Source organism: Aulonocara sp. 'chitande type north' Nkhata Bay, linkage group LG18 (assembly GCF_057382095.1).
Source record: "Aulonocara sp. 'chitande type north' Nkhata Bay isolate Kocher_YH1m ecotype deep benthic linkage group LG18, A_spYH_male_GT1.1, whole genome shotgun sequence".
NCBI classification, from domain to species: domain Eukaryota; kingdom Metazoa; phylum Chordata; class Actinopteri; order Cichliformes; family Cichlidae; genus Aulonocara; species Aulonocara sp. 'chitande type north' Nkhata Bay.
Window position 1 is genome coordinate 22,642,879 of NC_141361.1, and position 23,411 is coordinate 22,666,289.

The window sequence follows — 23,411 nt, forward strand, 5'->3', positions numbered from 1 at the left end:
CAGAGGGGTTTTTTTAAATGTAAAATTTAACTCATATGTACCTCAACATCCTTGTCCTTCTGCAGCAGGGAATTAGATAGCTCATGAACTTGTCCCTCCAGCTCTTCCACCCTGAGTGTGAGTGTTGTCTTCTCTCCACACAGCTCAGTGATGCGGACCTCCTTAGTGCAAAGCTCTTTAGTTAGCTCCTCTATTAACCTGAAAGCAGAAAGAGAACCAGTCAGTGACATAGAAGGATGGATTTCTTCTCATGTTCTCCAGAACTGAGTAGTTTCTTACCTGTCTTTGTTGTTAGATGGTGACAGGATATTTGGAGGCCTTTCATCCTCTGGGATTTCCTCCATCGCGGCATCTAAGGAGAGGAGGGAAGCATGGGATTGTGATCCAGCCAGCGAGGCCATTCGTTCGGCCTCGCTGCGAGCCAGCTGGGCCTCCTGAAAGAAACATGCACCAAAGCAGTTAAGATTTGGGAAGATTGGCCACTATCACAGAGTATCCCCAAGTGTCAGTATTACAGCAGCAGACCAACCTCCTGCAGGAGCTGAATCTTTGCCTCAAGCACCTGCTGCATGTGGTCAATTTCCTGCTGTCTCTCTTGACACCGTCTCTGTAGCTCTGCCTCATTGTGATTGGTCAGGCTCTCTGCTGTTGTGCTGAAGAAGAAAAGGACATCACAGTCTAATCACAAAATCAATCAGATAGCAGATAGCCCACTGTATATGAGGTTTGGACTCCAATAACCAGGTCATTTGGATCTGGTCAAAATAAATTGAATAAACTGTCATAGTTTAAAATGCAGGGTACATCCAAGTCATCCCTCTCCTGCAATGCTAACACAGTCAGGCTTAAAACAATCAGGCTTACAACACATATTATATATGTTATCATGCAAAAAGGCCTAATAAAATATCTAATCTTACACTTTGAATTGAGTAGCAGCTTATTTAATAAGAGATTTAAAACCCCAGCAGCAGTTTACACACAGATCTAAATGTTGTCCGGGGGGTGTCATTTTTAGAGCATGAGGGAAATATTAGTGAGAGCCAAGACATAATATGATGTCATAGGTTTTCTGTCTGCTACATTGCTCATGGGATTTCCTTAGCCCCTTCCACTAATAGCAGAGATTAAGTAGCACACCACCCGTGGTGTTTATTGTCATAGAAGGGATGATCTCATAATATAAAAGGGTTGATATTTGTAGGGTTGTGCATGAAAAGCAGAATTTTATCCCTTTTATTAGTAGCCTGGACTTTCACCGTTAACTAGAGGCTTGTATCGTAAGGATGTCAATTTGCTGTACCTGCTGTTACCTGCAGATGTGTGCGATAAAATACTTAGCTGACACACTCAGCTGAAGGTAAACGTCCACCAAACATGAACAATTTAAACTTTAATCTGAAATTTCTCACACACGCCCTGATACTTTATATTTCTGTGCCAACACATTTGGTGTGTCATGCGACGTCTGACTCCTTTGGACTCCAGCTGTGCAAGCATCTCTCTATATCACTTAGTGAGTCAACAGCGGTATCCCAGAATTCCTGCTCCCAGAATGGCACACGCCACCCTGACGCCACAAGTCCTCTTCTGGACCCTGTCTACATACATTTTTAACTTTATCCACCACATGCAGCAGCTCAGATAACTGGGATATTCTGAACCCATCTGAGCAACGTAAGTGTCTCATGGACAAGTGTCCTTTATGTCAAGTGGACATTCAGGCTGTTCAGACAGCCCACACATCTCTTTTATAATCTTGGTGGGTCAACAACTACCATAAAACTGTTGCAACATATGCTGTACAACCAGACATAATGATGATTAAAAAATACACAAGTATGCCTCAGTTTTTCTACATGATAATAAAAAAATTCTACTGCAGTAAATTAAAGAAATCTGCCAGCGTGAGAAAAAGAATGCACACGCTGCAGAACTCCAGATTCCTTATTTACTGAGCGCACCTGTTCTTCATCAGACAATGAAACACCAAACAGCACCCTCGTAAATCACCTGTGAATGGTCACATGACCAATTACATCCAATCAAAAATCAGTTCTTATATAGGACAAACAATGCTATGGTTGGTGTTTCATGTCTGATGAAGAGCAGCTGGGCTCGAAAAGCTGTTCCATGCAATAAATTAGGACTCTAGAGTTCTGCACTCTGTTTTACCTTTGTCCCATTTTTTGGGCTCTGCACCTGCCCCATAGGATGAGGAGGATGTGAATGGATTGTTTTTTGGTCTCTCTAAGAAATCAATGTGTAAAATTACAGGGAAAAGTTCTGGAAGCTCATTCCCCAGAATATCCTCTAATTATAAAACAAAATGCTTTTGTTAATTCACAGAAAATGCCCTATTTTTTTTCGTACTGTCTGACCCATAGTAAAAACATTAAAATCCTATAGTAGATACTGAAAAAACAGAAACTTTTCTGGCATTGAATTGTTCATCTGATCCTTAATTACTATCTATAAAAGGCCATTTGAGAAATCTTTACCAAGAGCAAAAGTTGTAAAACCTATTGAAGTGTAGTTAAAACTCCAAAATGTAGGCTTTCTTTCACACTGGATTTGTCAGGTGCTGGATCTGTGACCCAGCGTTTTGTGTTATTTTATACTGTTGACTTCTTATGTTAATATTCATGTGCTATTCTTAAGTTGAGGTAGAGTTCTAGTATTATTACTGGTTTGTCTTGGTTGAGTTTTAGTCTGGTTTATGTTTTTTCTATTCTTCCTCGTCTATGTAGCTTCCCCTTGTGTCTCTCTCCTCTGTGTCCCTCTCCCTCTCTCGCTCCCTCTGTCTCTTGTGTCAAGTTTGCGTGTCCCAATTCATGTCTCTCCATGCTTCCCGTTTTATTTTGAAAGTCTTGTTTCTATGTTCAGTGTGCTTAGTTTTACTTTTCCCTGTTGGGTCATAATCATTGGTGTCAGCTGTGTCTCCCCAGGTGTTTCCACTTCCCTCTTTTCCCTCCTGTGTATTTAAGTCCTCTGTCTCTCTCTGTTGGTGTGTCTGTTTTCCATTCCCTATGTCATGGTGGATCTCAGGTACCTTATGATTCTGGTCAGGTTATGTTCATGTTTTATATTCACAGTTTTTCTTGTCATAGTTACTCTCATACACCTGCTCAGAATCATGTTTTCCTTGTCATAGTTTTGTACAGCCTAGCTTTTCCCAGTTTAGGTTTTAGTAGTGATGGCCAAATGAAGCTTTCCGAAGCACTGAAGCTTGTATTGAAAAACGGTTCATTACTCGAAGCTTTTCAACACAGTCCTCTCCGGTGACATCTGGTGGCGAATATTTTGAAGAGCAGCTTGAATCTGCAAAATAAAACGGACTGCTCAAGCATCACTGCTCACTCAAGAGTGGAGTTCTCTCCGATATTGGGCCACCATTCCGTTGCTTTGAACATGTAATTGGTTTTGTTTCTCGATTGGGGGGCTGAAAAAAATGTAATGCGTATTTGCGTAATACATTTTGATCAATAAACTTTCCCTATTTAAACATGCACTATGGTGTGGCCTTTCTTTGCTCATAACTCCTTGATGTTGGTAAATACAATAAGTGAGCAATATATATAATATACATATGAGAATGCACAGCACATTATGGAGTATGCCCCTGCTGTGGAGTCCTGCCTCCATCTACTTGTCGTTTAATCACAGCTGGACATGTTCATACAAAATATTAGATGAGGCCAATTGTCCTATACATATTTTTGACCTAGGGGTGGGATTGATTGTGAACTGGAAAGGGAAAATGCTTAGGGGGCTGAGTACGGCTGCATCGTTACTGATTTGTAGAATCATTTTGATTCATACAGGATCCGATTCAATTTGATTGGAATCTGGAAAGTTTTGCCTCAGTCAGAAATATTACAATTCTGATCATTTAACAGTATATATCCATAATTTCGTATCTATTAAAAGAAAGCTGACACATGTGAGCCTTAATTAGAGATGTAAACAGAGAGTTATGAAACCTGCAGCTGCAGAAGCCAGCGGGAAAAAAAAAGAGGCAAACACAGCGCGGACCCGACGACACATCAAAATCTGATTCTGACGCGTCGGGTCCGCGCTCTGTGTTTACGTTTGTATGCAGAATCCGTAAACCTGCTCCCAGTTACTGTTTTAGCTGCATGGTGTTTGACGACATGTTGTGAGGTTTAACCTGAGATGCTGGCGTTTCAGGCATAATAACGTTAATTTACAAATCGACGCAGGATTGTAATGAATCAATATCACTTTATTCAATTTAGCATGGATTGTAATCAGAAAGGCGATAATCAAAACCCACCCCTAATCAAGAACTTGCAAAGTAAAAACACGATCTATGTCAGGTAGCCCTTTTGTTATTTACATTTAAAAAGAGGATTAGTGTTACTGTGCGCTGGCTGAGTCTGTTTCTTTTCTTAGAAATAGTTTCTCCTGCCCTGGAGAAAATCCACTTGCATGGAACAGAAGAGGCTGTGGAGTGCAGGAACTACACTGCAAGCTGGTAGATATGCAGGTATTCCTGGGTCCTGCAGACTATCACCTAAAAACAATAAACAAAATGATTTTCTAAACTGTAGCAATGTAATGTACGTATAGTGCCAAATACATTGTTGTAGTCTTCATTAGCTTTAATTCACATGGAAGTGTTCCTAAAGTCATATGCTGTAATGATATTTACATTATGAAAACATGATTTTGGACATTTCAGGTTTTTCACTTCGGCAGATAAAATGAATTGAGCAAAATCAACTCAAAATATTCCCACACGCCAGAATGTCCTCTCTTCCTCGCTGGCTCCATATCTGTCAGTGGAATGATCACCTCTTCGCTCTCTGTCACCATCAACACACTCCACGAATCCCGTGGATGATTCACTTCCTTATATCCGTTTGAATCAGGTACCGAAGCAGTTACGTGCGTAATGAAGCTTCGGACGTCACTGGTCACGTGACTTTTGCCAAACGAAGCAAGCCTCGACACAGTGCTTCTGAACCAGTGTGTTGTTTTTTTCGACACACGCTCCGGAGCGTCAGCTTCAAGCGGGCCATCACTAGTTTTAGTTTTGCCCTGGTTCGTTTTTGCCTTGTTTTGTATTCATGTTTTTGGCCAAATAAAAAGCTTGTTTTTTTGTTAAGATTCAGTTCCATCTCCTTCTATGTCTGCACTTGGGTCCACTCCACTAACACAATGGCTGCTCAGCCATGACAGGATTGGGCTCTTTGTCATGCTGATGGTCCCTGAGCCCGATGTTTGACACCCATGCTTTCAATGTTACTCTTACACCACTATTTAATCTCAACATATCCCAGCAAAATCCCAACCTTCAGTTCTTTAATTGTTTAATTCCACAGGGACACAAGATAAAGTGGTCACAAATAGGGATGGGTACCGGTGGGTTCTGACATAAACGGTAGTAACCAGACCGAAAAGCAGCGCACATTTCGGTGCTTTATTTCGGTGCTTTTTTTTCCTGAGCTGTGATACACTTCTAGCCAATCATTTTACGTTTCCGAGGATAGTAGGCGGGTCCAGGTACGTACGTTCTGTTAGAGCAGAGCTACAGATTAAAAATGTCCAAGGCGAAGCGGTCAAAAGTCTGGCTGTACTTCACAGCAAAATATGCAAACTCAGCAGCCTGCAACAAGTGCTTTAAGCTGATACTGTGATACTGTCAAAGGAGGTAACACCTCAAATCCGATGAAACACCTGGCGATGCATAGCGTTTTTTTTAAAAGCCCAGAAATGCGCCGTATGATAGCTTGCTGCGAGACCTCACACCGAGCACATCTACTGTGCGTGGGTTGCCTGTTATCGGACCTGGAGTTAGCAACATCCCCCAAAAACCCCGAAGAGGAGAGTCTTGGCCCCTAGCCCTGTCAGTGTAGCAGAAATGATGATGGCAGCAGCAGCCGTTCTTCTCTGGGTCAGTAGCTTAATGTTGTTCGTGTGTAATTTACGTTGAGTAGGCTAACCACGTTATTACATTAATGCATGTAAGGTGAACTAGCAAACCTCATCATAGCTACATGCGGCTGTCTTCTTGTTTGATGGCAGATACTCCCTGCACCCTGGCCAAAAAGGCTAAAATGACCAAAGAAAAAGTGGAAAACAGTTAAACATGACAGGTTTTGGACAAAGTTTGTGTTTTTTCCATTGATTAAGCACTGCTTCCAGCCAAGAGTGATACCATATATGCCCTATAGCTGCAGAAAAGGCTAACATTGATATCTTTTTACAAAAAACCAGCTGAACATGAGAGATTTTTGGACCAATTTTGTGTTCTCCATTCTTTAAGCACCGGTTTGAGCACCGTTTGAGCACCGGCACCGTTTCAAAAGTACCGATTTGGCACCGGTATCGGATAAAACCTAAACGATACCCATCCCTAGACACAAATGAGAACACATATTTAAAGGTTAATGATCTACGCTTTGGCTTACTGTGTGTGTGTGTGTGTGTGTGTGTGTGTGTGTGTGTGTGTGTGTGTGTGTGTGTGTGTGTGTGTGTGTGTGTGTGTCTACCAGCAGCTGCATGGCATATGAGCTTTTAGTCATATGAAGTGTTACCATAGTTAAGACAGGACCATGTAGAGCATTACATTTATTATCCAGCAAGAACACCACTTCATGAAAGCCAAATCAGAAAAGAAAGTTAACCAAGTGCTGTGGTAATGTGTACATCAGTGAAAGAAAAGAGAAAAGACCACAGAAGAAGAAATGCAATAGAGATTATTAATAATCACAGAACATGTCTGAAGAATATTTCAACTTGATTGTTATTGATCTTTAGTTTCCAATTGGCGTTGCATCTGTCTAATTGTTATAATCTGTTAGTAGTATTTACCTTATTGTACTTTAACAACTAATTCTGATGAATATTTGTGGACTTACAGGGCTTTGTCCAAAAGGTCCTGTTTCTCCTGAAGCTCCTGCTTCAAGCTCTCTACTTCCACCTTCAGCTCGATGTTCTGCAACAGATGAAGAGCATCAAGATAACCAGTTAACACATCGTGTTATCTTAAAACAAGCTCACTCCTCGGTGCACCACCTCCTCTGCCTTATCTTAAAAATAAAACATGTGTGAGGCATAAAGAATAAAAACTAAATCATGTGAAATCTTTCATCAGTAATAAAAAATTGATTTGAGCTTCATTATTGTTAATCTACTAATAAAATAAATAAATAAATAAAACCCTCCTCATGTGGCCTTAGTTGCTAAGTAACCGTGGTACCTACAGCAAAACATGTGACATTTTTTAGATTCTTATTTACGGCGCGGTGAAAACAAAAAACAGTTGTGGTTCCTTGACTAATATTCACAGTTTTATGGCTTCTAAGCCGCTTTAACTGTCTTAAGTCTGTAAAATTATGTTTATTACCCAAGCTTGCTAGCTTTAGCACACTCTGGTCCAAAGATGGTCACTTTATGATCCAAAGAAAATGGCTACAGCCAAAATGCAAAACTTTCTGAGTTCACAAATGACAGGTGGTTAGACAATAAATTAGGCAATAAATATGGCTGATCCTTTTGTGCAGAATGGATATATATGTATATGATAAAATGTGGAAAAGCTTTTAAGTTTTCATCACTCTCTCTGCTTTTGATTTGCTGTTTGTGTAAATCTCTGTCACATATTTAGCACTCATTTGTCTTGGTCCTTGTTCAGTGTCCTTAACCACTACATCTCAGGCTGTAATTGCCCCGTCTCTGCTGAGTGAATCAAGGCTTCATGGGTGTTGTGTGTCATCAGTGCGGAGCATCTGACCGAACTGTCACGGCTGGTATATTTAGAGCTGGAGAATTCAGAGTAGCTTAGATACTCACTCGCTGTGGCCAAAAGCTGAACTCCACAGTTTGTTTACCTGCTGAGGTCCACAGGGGACATTTTAGGTGCCAATCGGAGCTCTCACACAGTGTTAGAGGACTGACAATTTAATCGTGGGGATCGTTCTTTCCATTCTGACCTCAGCAAAGCCAGAGAGGACGGATTATCTGTCTGTCTCTGTCTGTCCGCTGCAGGCTGAACAAATGCAGCTCTCAGTGGTCGGTACTGAGCAATTTAAATGTTCAGTTTTATTCCGCCTTCAAGCACGTGTGTTGACCTTTTCCTCTTTGCTGTTAGAGAGCTCTCCTGTTAAGAGTATCCAGAACTACTAACAAAAAAAAAAATCAATCACCCTGAAACTAACCAATATTCATGAACTATGAGTGCTTAAATCCGCAGGGCTCTGCAGCTGTAGAGCTGCAAGTATTAGTTGACTATCAAATTACTGATCAAAAGAAAACTGATTGAATATCTAAAATAACAATTATTACCTCGGCCCTGGACGTCATGTGCGGGGTCATTCTGTCTGTAAACACAGTAGCTCAAAAATATTTCAATGAAATGTTCAAACTTTGTAGTTGTGTAGAGTCAGATCATGTTAACAATCTATGAAAATTTGGGTTACATCAAAGTCTTCAAGGTCAACTCAATGAAATGTTGGTCGGAAATTGACAAAAAGCCTTAAGAGGGCCTCCAGGCCATTGGAAGTCTTTGGGAAAACAGGTTTCTGAGCTGACTTCTGTAAAACACTTTACTCATGAGTTCATGGACTTTTCGGTCATTTTAAATGCAAAATGAATTCAATCAATCCCTACTGAATCCAGTTTTTTGAAACCAAGTTGGCGACAGTGGAAACGCTCATCTCAAAACTTCAGAAACCAGTGGATGATGTCACTACATCTATCTTTTATACTGCCTATGCAGTAGCCTGAAGACAATTGATGAAATAAACCTGGACTGCAGGAAAGTGTGATGAATAATTTTTCATTGTTTCTGAAATATAAAGGAAATGAATAACTGATTTATGAAGAAACTAATGAGCAGAACCATTGACAGTGACAATAATGACCCCACAGAGGCAGAAATACTGTGTGGACTAAATGACTTCAATGTTCAGTGTATCATATCAACAGAAAAAAATAACAAAAGAAAGAGTGTTTTTTTTAAGAGTGAAGTTTGTTTAATTTAAACAAATCCATGACTATCTTAAAAAAAACCTCTACAACAAGCTGGGTTTTCTATATTTCTATGTTTAAGTTTTAAAATAAAACTATAAAGACTGTAGATATACCTTTTAGATTTGCCATTGTTCAGCGTAATGTCTTATGATAAACAATCCTTTTCAACTTATGTTACTAAGTCATGCAACAGCAGCTTTAACATATGCAATAAATATGTGATAAATGGGTTCCAGATTCCTGATGATATGAAGCCTGTCTAAAGACTCTGATAATAGCAAACATGTATTCCCGTGTGTGTGCATGTTTGTGTTTGTGTGTGCGTGTGCATGAGACAACAACATGGTTTACAGGAACTGTCTCGCAAAGAGCTCTATATATAGCCACCCATCACCGTGCACCTGCTACTTTGGCCTCTCCTGGCCTGACGGCCCTCAGCAACACATCCACTTTTAACTAAGGGTAGGGGGATGGCTGCACTTCGAACCTTGACAGGCTCACCACACAGAAATTGAACACACCTGTATCATGGGGAGTGATCAGCTAATAGTGATGTGCTATCACATCAGCTTCAATTCTTGGAATTATTATCCTGCTCATCCTGTTTTAACTGATACCAAAGATTTACATGGTTTGGTAGTATCGATAACATTAATTATACTGACAACAGCTTTTTAGATGAGTAATTTCTTTAGAAATCCATAATTTCAATGTAGATGTACAATGACAATAAAGGGGTATTCTATTTTATGCTATTGTATTCTATTCTAATTTTAAGGGTCCTTCAATAACTTCCCCAAGTTCCACACTTTTCCAGACTAAAGACTCTGGACATCTTTGTGGATTTTAAGAACATATTTGACATCACAGTGCAAATAGCTTGATGAAAACTATAGAAATAAATGTTTTAAAATCCAAATTTTAACATGTACCTTATAAACCCACCTACGTTTTTACCACCCAGTAAATTTGCGAATCTCTGTAAAATATAAATAAAAACAAAATGCAATGATATCTAAATTTTTAAGCCCATATTTTCTTTACAATAGAAGATAAAAAAAAATGTAACGTGTTTAAAGTGCAACATTTTACTATGAAAAATATCAGATAATTGAGTTTGACGGCAGCAACTTTTTTTCAAAAAAGTATGTGGTGGTATAGAAGACTGAGTTTCTCAGAAGTAAAGATGGACAGAGGTTCATCAATCTGTGAAAAATATATAATCAAACAATTCTGAGAATCTGGAGAAATCTCTGTGCGCAAAGGACGAGGTCAAAAACCAGTACTGGATACCTGTGATTTTGGGCCTTTAGTCAGGACATGCATTAAAAACACAAATGATTCTGCCATGGAAATCACTGCATAGACTCAGGAACACTTTCCAAAATCAGTTTCTGTGAACACAGTTCACCGTGTCATCCACAGTGCTGGTTAAAGCTCTATCATGCAAAGAAGAAGCCACATGTCAACATGATCCAGAAATGCTTGCATCAAGGCAGTTTATATTTTAAAGTAGAGATCCTTTAATAACACCGAGAAAACCCCAACAATCAAACGACCCCCTTTGAGCAAGCACTGGCAACAGTAGGAAAGAAAATCTCCCTTTTAACAGGAAGAAACCAGGGATGGGCAGACATCTGCTAATGGGAGGAAAACTGTTCTGTTTCCCAAAAATTCTGTTTTGGAAAAAAAATGGATGCTGCATCCTCTGGACTGAAGAGGAGAGGGACCGTCTGGCTTGGTGTCAGTGCTGAATTCAAAAGCGTGCATCTTTATAAAGGTTTAGATCGCATGAACTCCCATCCAGACAAAGTCTTTTTCGGGAAGGCCTTGCATATTTCAGCAAGACAAACTGGATACCACATCTATTACAACAGCATGGCTTCAAAGGAGAAGATTCCAGGTGCTGAACTGACTTTCCTGCAGTCCAGTTGAGAAACTAGAATCCTATAACAGACTATCACAGGACAATGTTCCTATCCAAACGTCTGACAGCTGGTCTTCTCAGTTCCCTGACGGATTACAGACTGGTGTTAAAAGAAGAGAGGATGACACAGACCCAACTAAAACGAGCTAATATGTTTCATAAAGATGCTAAATTTTTCACTTTACGCATTCGATTTGTTTTTTGTTGTTGTTTTTTTTTACATCCTATTGCAAATAAAATATGAGTTTATGAGATTTGAAAAAAGTTGCATTTTGTTTTTATTTATTTTTTTCAGAAAATACTTTTTTTGGAATTAGGTTTGTAGATCCTGGCTGCTTGTGATATTATACTGTGAAATGCTGTGTATATTTGTAGTATATTGCCATGTTTTCCTACTAATTATTGTAATCGTGTACCCATCATGTACTTGGGACAGTTACATGGTGCTAAGCTATTTTACAGGCTGTGATGTACAGGTTTATAGGTACCTCTCTGTGGGAATGCTGTGCTGCTAGCTGTTCTGTTGACAGAGCTGACCTGGCTCTCTCAAACAATGGTAAATATTTAGGGTTTTCTGGCTTCTTTAAACTCATCCATCCATCCAGCACAAAACGCTTTTTTTCTCAACTTTACCATATAAAATAGTAAGGACTCTAAAACTGAACATTTGAAGAAACAATTAAACACATTATTACATATTTATACCACACTATGTTTCTCAAATATGTTTAAGATGTGACTGAAAGTGAAACATACAAGCACGTGTTACGATGACACATGTGATAAATACATCAGTGCACTGAAGCCGGCTCTATAAATAGAGATTCTTGGGCTCTCAGAGAGATCACTATGTACCCAGGACTAACACGCCAGCCTGTACTGTATTACACAGAGATGCTTCGGAGGAAAGATGGGAACATTATCACTCTGTCATGATATTCAACACGAGCAGCTCAGGTCGGATAGCATCCACAGAACAAAGATTTAGTCTCCAAATAAAAAGTGCTTTGACTGATTAGCCTTTAGTCACACAGAGTGGGGCCTGTGAGGCACACGGATTAAACTCCAGCTGCATGTCTGTACAACATGGGATCGAGTTTACCCAATCACTGCTGGTATGCAGTAATAGCGGAGGATAAGAGGACCAACGCTCAGGTCTTGTTTGGCTGGATTAAGCAGCCATTAATTTCTCATATCAAAGAGTCGGTGGTGATCAAAAAGGAATTAGAACCAGGGGAGAACGAAAGTGATGAAGAGACGCCGGCTGGCTTTTGCAAACAGACAACAGCTGAACTGGGTCACCTTACTGTAGGTGCACACTTTGCATGCAGAGATGGACGCAGAAAACACATTTAGAAGCAGAGCAAAGCAGCATGTTCACAGAAACAGCATCCTCATAGAGACTCTATGAGAAAGACCATTGTTTTTAGATCTGCAACTAATTATTACATCTGTGAGTTTCTTGCTTTGCTCAGATAAGCAGAGAATTCTCACTGTCGATCAATGAATCTATTTAAAAATCTAATATTTTAATATATTCTGTATATTTTGACGATCTTAAAATTAATTATTGATTCTAGCACTGATTTAAAGCCAAGCATTCATTACTCCAACTATGACACTGTAACAGGTGACCTGCAGTACCAACACTCTAACCATACTTTTCTGATGCTATATTTAGCTTTATGATTCTAGCTACCCTTGTGTCTGTTTGTCAAGATTAAACTAAAACTACATGTAAATACATTTCAAAGGTGGAGCACGATCTTTAAAACTGCACAACTGGTTATGGGTTTTTGGTGGAGGATGTGCTGTCTGGATCCCTTCCTACTATATATATTTTAACTAGTTGTGGACTGTATCTTTTATTTTGTGCTCTCACAGTTTCACTCTGTATAAAAAATGTTTTGCTTGGGACAAAACCAACTTTAAAACCATTTCCAGAGATGTTCTCCCCTTAAAGCAGCACAGAATCCTAACAGACTTCAATAACCTAGTCTGTTGGAGTATTACATAATACTGGTGCTGTCGTGTTAATATTTTATTAATCAAGCCAGGGATCATGAAAATACAGTTAAAGCAATCTGAACAACATCTCTAGAAAGTGTGAATACTATGACTCCATCCTTTTACTTTAACATAGTCCATATTTCGAGAATATCTGAAGATATACTGTTGGCTGATTTTTTTAAATTTAATTTAATTGATTTGTTTGGGGGTTGTTTTTGGGTTTTTTTTGCTTCTATTAAAATCAGCTAGATCCTTGCAAAATTCAGGCTCTTGCATAAAATTATGGCTATGCAATCTACGCAATCACTGCAAATGTAAATCTAAATTGACATTTTCAAGTTTCGAATCAATTCACGTATCTAAAATACTGATTCCAGGACAAAAGCTTTACCAAGTTTCTAAATAAATGCTCCAAGCACCAATTATTTTAATTAATGTATAAGGCATATTGTTTTGCTGCACTTCAAATCAGTTCAGAGAAAATAAATATGAGATGCAATATGAGCATCCAAATGGAAGACAAATAGAAAAAAATTTAAGCATGTGTTTTACATCTTATACTCTGATTTAGAGCAGGGCAATATGCCCCAAAATATTTATCACGATATACATTTGAAAATTTGCGATAACGATATAACTGCCACTAGACAAAATACTTTACAACTCCACAACTTTATTAGTGCAAAAAAACCCAAAGATCAATGTATTTTCACTTAAACAAGCAGCTTTTTTATGTGCATTAAAGTTATATAAAAATTTAACAGTGCAAATGCAAATTCCTTGCTGAGAGTTTAACCAAAAGGCATTTCCAGTGGAAAGTGGCCGACATATCCTCAGCACAACCATGTATAATATCCACAAAACTTAAAAAGAGGTTATACACACACAATACGGTAATATTATGTTGAAGCACAGTACGTACGTGCCTGCCTACGATAGCCGCAACGCTCCGACAATCCATCAAGCGGTGCAGGTTTGTAGCTTAGCAAAGTCGTACTAAAACATTTGACAGATTTTTGAGCGCCGTGTGCGACATAAAATCATTTCGAGGTCAGTAAAAACAACCAGAATTCATACATAAGGCACACGGGATTATAAGGGGCACTGTCGATTTTCATAAAAATCAAAGGACTGATTTTAAGTGTGCCGTATTTTTCAAAAAACACGGTAATAACGACGGCCCGCTAGCATGCTCTACCAAAAATAGTGCTTTGTTGTGTATCTGACAGCCGAAAGCTAAACCAGTTCCACACCACTGAAGTTGCAGCATTTTTACAAACTAAGTCTGGTTCATCCGTTTCATTCAACGATCCTTTCGCCCTTCTCATTGCCGCCATGCTTTTTCCGCCATGTGCGTATGAAAAGAAAGGCACTGCACATGCACATTTTACCCATATTCTATCATGATATTTCATTTTCTTATCGTTGCCCAACATTATACCGGTATTACCGTGAAAGGTATGATATGGCCCAGCCCTACTCGGATTTAAACATGAATGCCATTACAAGCAATGTAATTACAAGAATTAACTATAGATAAAATACGCATTTTTTATGATATAATGTTAAATGTGTTACTTACATAACTAAATTACAGTATAAGACAAATCTTATAAGATCTACAATGTATCCATATAAAACATAAACCTTTACAGTATCTACAAATGCAAATGTATTTGCAAAATAAAATAAGGTATCCAGATTCAGGTTGTCATGAAAACCGCTGTATAAAACAAGTTATTGTTAGTATTATTACTGACACAACTAGAGCTTCAATGTCAATTTAATATCTCTTTTGATAACGTTTGTGCTACTCTTTCATTTTGAGTTGTAATAAAAAGTAATAAGGTTCAACATTTTACTTACAGCTCACACACATCCAATAAATATTTTTTCATGACAGGAGTCATTTGATTTTTATTATAAGCTATTTTCTGACATTGTGGTGTTGTTCTACATGTTTATGCAGCCTTGGATGTGTCTGAGTGTTTCTGTGCTGTGAATCAAACAATGGGTACAAAACCCCAAATGCCAGTATGAAGCACCCCGGATAGGAAAAGAGAAGCCAGCCAAACCAGCCAGAAACATGTACTGCATTAAAAATACTACAAAAAGAGGTAGTTGGAGGTTAGTGTTTCACAGGACAGCCATGTCTTGTAACACGCACTTGGTAAAGTCCCATCACCTCAACCAAACCAGTGTGACAGCTGGATCAACAAACATGTCTCAGTAAAGCAATGGTTTATGACAGTCACCACATGTGACTGATAAATGAATAAATTCATTTAATTAACTGTAAACACAAAATCAGCTATCACCAAAAGTCAAGTAGTTTGCCACTACTTTCCTAATAATTAGAGAGCTGTCCCACTCACCGTGCGGTAGACATCTTCACTGCTCTCCTCATACTTCTGCTGGATCCTCTCCTCCAGGAAGTAGATTCGGAGCTTGAGGCTGAAGTTCTCCTTCTTCAGGTCATTCAGGTGCTGTGATAAAGTACGGTAACCGTTAGACATGACTGTCAAAGTGCATCCACACTGCTTGACATGATGTCCATCATAGATCAGAAATGAATAGCTGTCCTCGACTTCTCCATGTCATGGAGAAAAGGAGTCCATTTCAAAGTACAGCAGCTCTTAAGCATGCCCTTTTGTTAGAGTCCAGGAACTGACAGATATGCCTTCCTCAAAAAAAAAAAGAATATTTACAAAGTGTCATTCTTGCATCTAACAGGCCATAAGGACACAATCTACAAAATCACTCACACATACTAAATCTAACACACTCACACATACATGCACACACACACACGCGCGCGCTGAGGTTTTCAGGGGCGTTTGCAGTGCAGAGGGCTACTCTGCAGCCCGGCGGTCAGAGATGCAGCCGTGCGAGCTCCATGGTGTGTTGTGGTCTGCACAGGAAGGGGACAGGAGCTTATCTTACTGGGGGGAGACATGTCTGGAATCCCAGACTGCCACGGGAGATGGGAGGAAAGGGAGAGGAGGGGAGGAGGGAGTCAAAAAGACTCACAGTTACTTGTGATATGAAAGGAAATCTCACACCTCTGTAAAAAAAAAAAAAAAGGGGGGGGGGGGGGGGGGGGTGAGATGTGAGGCACTTTCTGATCTTTTCTTTTTGTCTGCATTGTTTTTCTGTATGGATTCAAACCACTGTCAAAATCCACCACTGCTGAACTTGGGATATGACAATTTTTCTATAACACCTGCTTTATTTTTTATTTAGCTTTGCTATAGTTTAAGTAACTAAACTTTCACAACCAAATTAGTACCTGTCATATCCCATTCTGGGGGTTTTCTGAAGCTCCTTTTCTTAAAAATAGTATATAAATATCATCTTCAATATCTTACTCAGGGTACAGATTGTCTTAACCTAAACATTCACGGTGAGTTAAATGTAGAAGCCAGTTGGGAAAATTAGCAGTAGCAGTAGCTCTTTTAGCCTCTTGCATTATTAGAAAATGTATTTTTTATTTATGGTTTTGACAGAAATGTCAGTTTGTGGCAGAAGCAGGAGATATTTCAGATAAAGAAAACCACAGAAAAATCCATTCTTGCTTTCAGCACTAAAGTGCAAACAAAGTTAGCAAACAGCTAAAGCCGTTTAACAATAATTAGCTAAATAGCTCTTTCTAAAGCTCTTTTAGTGAGCTACAGGAAAAGCAAATATGGGACATATGGCTGACTGGAAGCAACACATATGAGTATGTGTCGATGCTAATGTTGTTTTGCATCTTTTGGAACCTTGCTGTCATTTTTTTTCTCCTCTTACACTAATAATGATGTTGAAGATGGATTAGCCCACCCTGATTTTACCATAGCCTGTGATAGCTACACAATCAGCTCTGGGAATGAAGTTGAGAGACACTGGTGGGAGTGAAACAGGCAGGTGAGTGGAAAGAAGTTAAAGAAATAGGAAACCTGGGAGCAGTGAGCCACAGTGCTATTAATAGGTAGCTGTCCTCAATCTCACTGTGGAGAATCCCTGAATGTCCCTCAGAGAAACTAGCAAACTGAAAGAATTGAACTCAAGAGTGAAAAAGGAAAAACGGGTTCTACATATCCTAACAATACAAACATAAGCTGAAACCAAGTGTGAAAAGATTGGATAATACAGAGACACAGACAGGACAATTAGATCATTTTTAGTTCATGATGCTTTCAGTGAGTGTGTCCATTATAGTGTCAGGTTACATGCTGTTGCTAAATAATTCAGAGCAAAGATAGGCTGGGCGCCAAGCAGAGTCTCCACGTGACATCAGGGATGACATCATCTACCTCTACATTTAAACTCTGCACACAACATAGTCGCATCCTCATAAATAATCACACACGTGTCCACTCTTCATCAAAGAGAAATAAATTGGATTTATGATGTGTATGTATAACTCTGCACTGTGTTGTTTGAAGTGCTGTTTGGTGTAAATGTGCCGGCCACGCTCTCTCAGAAATTACCTCAGCTCTCGTGACTGTTTGGTCCCTGATCCCATTTTAACTGGGCTTATCAGCTCCTCCAGCAGGTTTTATTCTTATAAAGTGCATGTCCAAAAACACACATTTTTAGAGACAAGCACGGAGATGTCATATACTGTGGAGAACCTGGGGATTCGTTTCTTGGTCTATAACAGTCTCTTTAATTGAATATAGTAGTAGAAGAATTTAGGTTGCTGATGTTATTATTGGGTACATTGCAAATGAGCGATATACTGTATTATTTGCACTGGCACCCCAAATAAAAAGTAAAAAAGAGCAAATGATTGCTCTAACATGCAGTTCAGAAACAGTCACAAGGTTTAATGAAATAATTTGTGTTGCTGGACATGAATTTTCTCCCATTTCTTTTAAATACCGATGATTTTTGTCTGATTTTACTTTCACTGAATTGATATCATTTCATATTTTCTGTGAGACCATGCACTAACAGTTAAACATTATGGGTTCCCTGTGATGATTTGTTGTCTTCTAGGGCAAGACTTTGCAGTAGCATGCATATGGAGGCATGTGCAGTGCTGTGGAAAAGTATTCCCCCCCTTTCTGCTTTCATAGTTTTTGGCATATTTGTCACACTTAAATGTTTCAGATCATCAAACAAATTTCAGTATTAGACAAAGATATCCTGAATAAATACAAAATACAAGTTTTAATTAAGCTATCCAAACGTACCCAAGGTATCCTATCCAAAAGTAATCGCTCCCCAACCCTAATAAACTAGTTGTGCAACAACAATTGCAATCAAGTGTTTGTGATACCTGACAATGAGTCTTTCACAATACTGTGGAGGAATTTTAGCCCCACTCTTACTTGCAGAATTCTTTTAATTCAGCCACAATAGAGGGTTTTCCAGCATGAACAGTCTGTTTAAGGTCATGCCAAAGGATCTCAATCTTATTTAAGTCGAGACTTTTACTAGGTCCCTTCAAAAACTTCATCTGATTATTTCTATGCCATTTAGAGGTGGACTGGCTGGTGTGTTGCAGATCATTGTCCTGCTGCATAACCCAAGTGTGCTTGAGCTTCAGGGCATGACCTGGTGGCCCATACAGTCCCCTTAAGGATTTTCTGGTAGAGAGGCGATTCATAGTTGCATCAATTACAGCAAGTCATCCAGGTCCTGAAGCAGCAAAGCAGCCCCCAACCATCACACTAACACATCCATGTTTGAATGCTGGTATGATTTTCTTTCTGTGAAATGCTCTTTAGTTTTATGCAGCTTTAACAGGACTCAAAACTTCCAAAAAGTTCAACTTTTGTCTCGTCAGTCCAAAGAATATTTTTCCAAAAGTTTTGGGGATCATCAAGATGATTTCTGATGTTGACGTGCTCTTGGAGTAATTTTTGTAGGCCAACTATTCCTGGGAAGGTGGTCGGCCAAGTTTTCTCTATTTGTGGACAATATCTCTCACTGTAGTTCAACGGAGTCCCAAAGCTTTAGAAATGGTTTTGTAACCCTGTCCACACCGATATATGTCAGTGACGTTGTTTCTCAGTTGTTTTCTTAGATCGTGGTGTGATTTGCTGCTTTTTGAGATCTTTTAACCGACTAAACAGGTTAAATTTAATTGATGTGTTGCTTCAACAGTTCTGACAGTAATGTGGCCTGGATGGGTTTTTTAGTTTCAGGTTGTTGTTGTTGTTGTTGTTGTTTGTTTGTTTTTAAATGAAATCCCTGTAGAAACGTAAGCATGGCAAAACTGTCCATCTATCTCATTAAAAAGGGTGCGATTTTTCTGTGCTTGTGTAAGGTGACAGAAAAACATATACTGCAATTCATCCCCTCTTTATTATCAGTTTTCACTTTAGTAATGCATCGGGAAATCACATATGAATATTATAGCATTATAGCAAAAATAAATGAGTTCTACATGTACAATTAGGGCCATAATTTGTTGGAAAACAAACATGCTTTGTAGTTTTGCCTCTGTACCCCACCACAGCGCTTTTTAAATCAATTTTAAATCAGTATGTAACAACTCTTTAGGAAATGCTACCATTTTATACACAACTGCCCATTTTCAGAGGCTCAAAACTAATTGGACACTTGACTCACAAGCAGTTTCATGGCCACTTCCCTTGTTATTTCATGGCAAATGAATCGAACGTAATATCTGAAATTGATTCAGTGCTGAATTTGTATTTTATAGCTTTTCACTGTCATTTTAAATATGAGCCCCTAAAGGACATCAGATTAGACTAAACACCAAAATAAGCCTCTCAGAGAAACCGTGAAAAAACATTAGGAGTGACCAAATCATCAGCCTGTATATTCTTACTCTCTGCTCAGATTTAGACAAATGCTGCAACACTGATCAAACAGTGCTTCATAGTTCAAAAGGGTAATGACCCAAAGCTACACAGATTCTCAAGGCACAGAAATGGGATATTCATCAATGGATAAGCCAGTGACCTGATCTCAACTGTACAGAGCATGCTTTTATGGCTATTCAGTACAAGCCGAAGGCAGAAAGACCCACAAACAAGCAGCAACTGACAATGGCAGCGGTAAACATCTAGCAGAGCATCTCCAGGGAAGAAATACAACATATGGTGATGTCCATGGGTTTTAGACTTCAGACAGTCATTGACTGCATCCAAGTATTAAAAACAATCCATATCTATTTTCTTCTGCTTATCCATGTCAGTACAGAGGGAAAACTTACAAAAAATGCAGTTTATGGACCTAACTGTGTAGGCAAGGGAACATTCATTTGCAAATAACATTTTATTTGTAATGTCTTTTTTTAAAACTGCAGAAAACATTAAAATGCTAATTATGACTTTGGCTTGGAGTTTGTGTCAGTGATATTGTGAGTGCTCTGAACAGCACCCTGCCAGACATTAAAAGGAATACTTAATATACTCTCTTCTAATGTGACTGCTACAATGCCCAGCAATAGTGCAGCAGACACTGGGAACCTAAAGTGGGCCATGCAGTAGCCAGAGGCAGATTTTTAAAATACCAGGAGAGTTCTGGGTGTTTTCCATCCACATTTCTCCACTCGCAGGTGCTCTCCTTTTCAGTACGGTATTTTTAAAACATGCTCTCCAGATGGTTGGAGTATGTGCGTGAATTCCTGGGTTAGACTATCCTTATTTCCTCAATACTGATCTCTGACTTTATCTTTTTTTTTTTCTGTGAGTCCATGAAGCCACTAGATGGCAGCATGAAGCATGTATTCATCTGGCACATAATTCATTCAAATGCAGCATCATGGGGATGAAGAAGTGTCCCTCACATCAAACTCCATGATATCTAAAAATAAAAGCTCTCACCTGTTCGAACTGCTTGAGCGTGTGAAGCTGGAGAGGGGGAGAGTTGTCTGTTTCATCACTGCACAAATCTAAACAAGGGGAAAAGGTGCGTTCAAAAAACCTGAAAACTCATGGAAATATTAAGTTATGTGTAGGAGGGGGGGGGGGGGGGGGGATACACACCTGTCATGTGACCTGTGATCTTAGATGAAGGATCTTGAGTACTGTGAAAGAAATGGCAAAAAAAAGCAAAGTCAGCACTGAATGAACATAAACAGACAAGACAAGAGTGAGTGAAAACCTGCACAAGTAGATCCATTCCAACACAAAACAGCCAAGTAATGGTCTCTCCGTTTTACTGCGTGCCCTTAAAAACAAAGAGCTCTTCCTGAAATTTAAAAGCCACTAAAAGCCCTTTCAGTATAACAGCATGATGTCATTTGCACCTCTGTATTGGAGTCTCAGCAGGGGAGAGAAGAGATAAGAGAGGAGCCACGGGGTCAAAGTTCAACTGGGCTTCACTACCAACTAACGGAGGGGGTGTTTGCCTTTACAGTCACCCCTAAGGTTAGAAATAACGGCAGTAAGATGCAGACAGTCTGGGTCAACACCCAAACAGTATACAGACAAATATGCCCAACATTAGGCCAACTGCTACTGCCCCATCAGTGCTCCCCCACTTCATGGGGAATGCCCCTGACAGCTGCTGGGTCAGTAAATGTAAAGACAGCTGTATGCATGCCAAAGGGTTTTAAAAGTTCACCAGGTGGACAAATGGTATACATGCTGTAGTATTTTGGTAAACAGCGCATCCAAATCACAACTGTCTTACACAACTGTTCCCTTAATGCAGATATAGGTCAGATGGTGTGGTCACCATGGAGAATTTGAGCTATGTGATGAGTGGTTATCAAAAACCATCCCTTATTAATGAAAGTCAAGCTTTCATCTCTTAAGCACTTGGTGGGCGTACATGAAGGAATTCAGCCTTAGTTATCACTTCTAGGACAGCTGCATTGAGCGCCTCCAAGGCCCTACTGCCCACCTGCACCGATGAGCCCTTTAAGCAGCCTAGTTGGTGCATGCAGTTTATGTTTATTCCTGCAAAGTAGGTCAGAAACACCGCGTCTTTAATGGCATCTTCCATCAGAAACCCTTTTACAAATGTAGCTGTGTAAGGATAAATGCACACATGCGCAATCACAGAGAGACATTTGCATCACCCCCGATAGCTTTATTCTCCGATCCGCGGCTACTGTGTGTGAGTAGCCCTGTGAGGAGAGAAAAACGGCCTTTTATCCAGGATGGATGATGGGTGCACATCAAGTGAGAGAAAATAACTGAAATGGCCTGACTGTAGCAGCAGTCAGTGCTCTGATTGAAACCGCGGTTTGTATCGCCGGAGTCGTGTTTTTGTTAAAAATGCCAAATAAGCATCCGTCTTCCGCTGCGGTGTCCCCCCGCACACAATCAGCCACCTCACCTCTCTGACTCTCCCCAGACTTGCTCCGGCGACGATGAGCTCCACTCCATAAAGGCTATTCCGTCATTTAACGGGCATCCATGCCGGAAAGCATCGCTGCGTTCAAATCAGCCGTACATCACTCATTTTTGTTTGGAGTACATGAGCCACATCCACACAGGAGCACGCTATCCGCAGCGGCCGAGGCATCGCGCACCGCTCAGGTTTGGAGGGGGTGTGTGTGCGTGTGTGTGTGTGTGTGTGAGAGAGAGAGAGAGAGAGAGAAGATGCGCGCCCTGAAAATGAAAAGCAAAGGATGCTACGAGCCCACACAAGAGAGTGCCACTAATGTTGATTCAGCCCTCCAGGAGAGCAGCTGGGAGCAGGAATATACCCACTCTTTTAAAGATATAGACACCACAGGGTTGGGTTGCCTTCTTTAGCAGTAATGTGTAGCCTACATTTCTGATTTAATTGGAAATTGCAGGTTTCCCTGTTTTCAAAGCAAAACTGTTGCTCAGTAGTTGTGTTAAATATTAATTATGCTATAGTCCTGCTCTTTGTCATGCAGTCATACGAATAATAAACTCTGGAGAACAATGGTGAAACCAGTAGATATTTGAAATTATAAATAGCAATAAAACAGCTTTTTTGGTTCTGATGCGAAGTCGTTTTGGAACAGCAAGTGATGGATATGATTTCTTATTACTGATGGGCTGGAAGTGAGTTTACTTTCACTCACTTATCTGATGTAATATATCAGATTTAATAGCGCAGGCCTTTTCCATCTCAAATGTATTTTCCAGGAACGCATGAAATAAATGTTAGAGATTCAAATGATTTCCAGATCAGAATCCTAAATTATAGACTAACCATACTGTAACCTTCAGATTATATTAATCCCAGAACCAATAATCTCATCACAGTGACTCAGTTATTTTCAGTAAAATGATTTCAGGATGCTTTCAAGTCTGCTGGGACTGATTATAGCTCTGTTTTTACGGCTTATTATAAGATTGTTGGGGTTTTGTTTTTGTTTGTTTGTTTTAGTTCAACCTGAGTGAGAAAGCAAATTTAGACTTGTTCCACACAGCTGCAGAGACTGGCCACACTTTTATCTGTTTAAGGAGAATGGTGGTGGAGGGGCGCTCTGAAAGGGTGAAGGGATTAGGGGGGGACAGAGTTAATGAGATTGTGGCATTGTTTGCGAGTGGATGTGAGGAGCGGATGTAGCTTTGGTAATCTT

At 39.7% G+C, this 23,411-nt stretch overlaps 1 protein-coding gene across 1 annotated transcript in view; it reads right to left on the reverse strand.

Moving 5' to 3' along the window:
- LOC147308535 (myomegalin) overlaps positions 1-22,437 on the reverse strand; it is a 57,056-nt gene extending 34,619 nt beyond the window's left edge. The window contains exons 1-8 of the mRNA XM_086272395.1: positions 22,187-22,437; positions 20,887-20,927; positions 20,725-20,792; positions 15,313-15,423; positions 6,888-6,964; positions 530-653; positions 280-434; positions 42-198 (exon numbers count right to left, since the gene is read on the reverse strand). Coding sequence (XP_086128521.1) covers positions 42-198; positions 280-434; positions 530-653; positions 6,888-6,964; positions 15,313-15,423; positions 20,725-20,792; positions 20,887-20,927; positions 22,187-22,236 — 783 coding nt within the window. The 5' untranslated portion in view covers positions 22,237-22,437. The remainder of the gene's footprint in view (positions 1-41; positions 199-279; positions 435-529; positions 654-6,887; positions 6,965-15,312; positions 15,424-20,724; positions 20,793-20,886; positions 20,928-22,186) is intronic.
- Between the last annotated feature and the right edge of the window lie 974 nt (positions 22,438-23,411).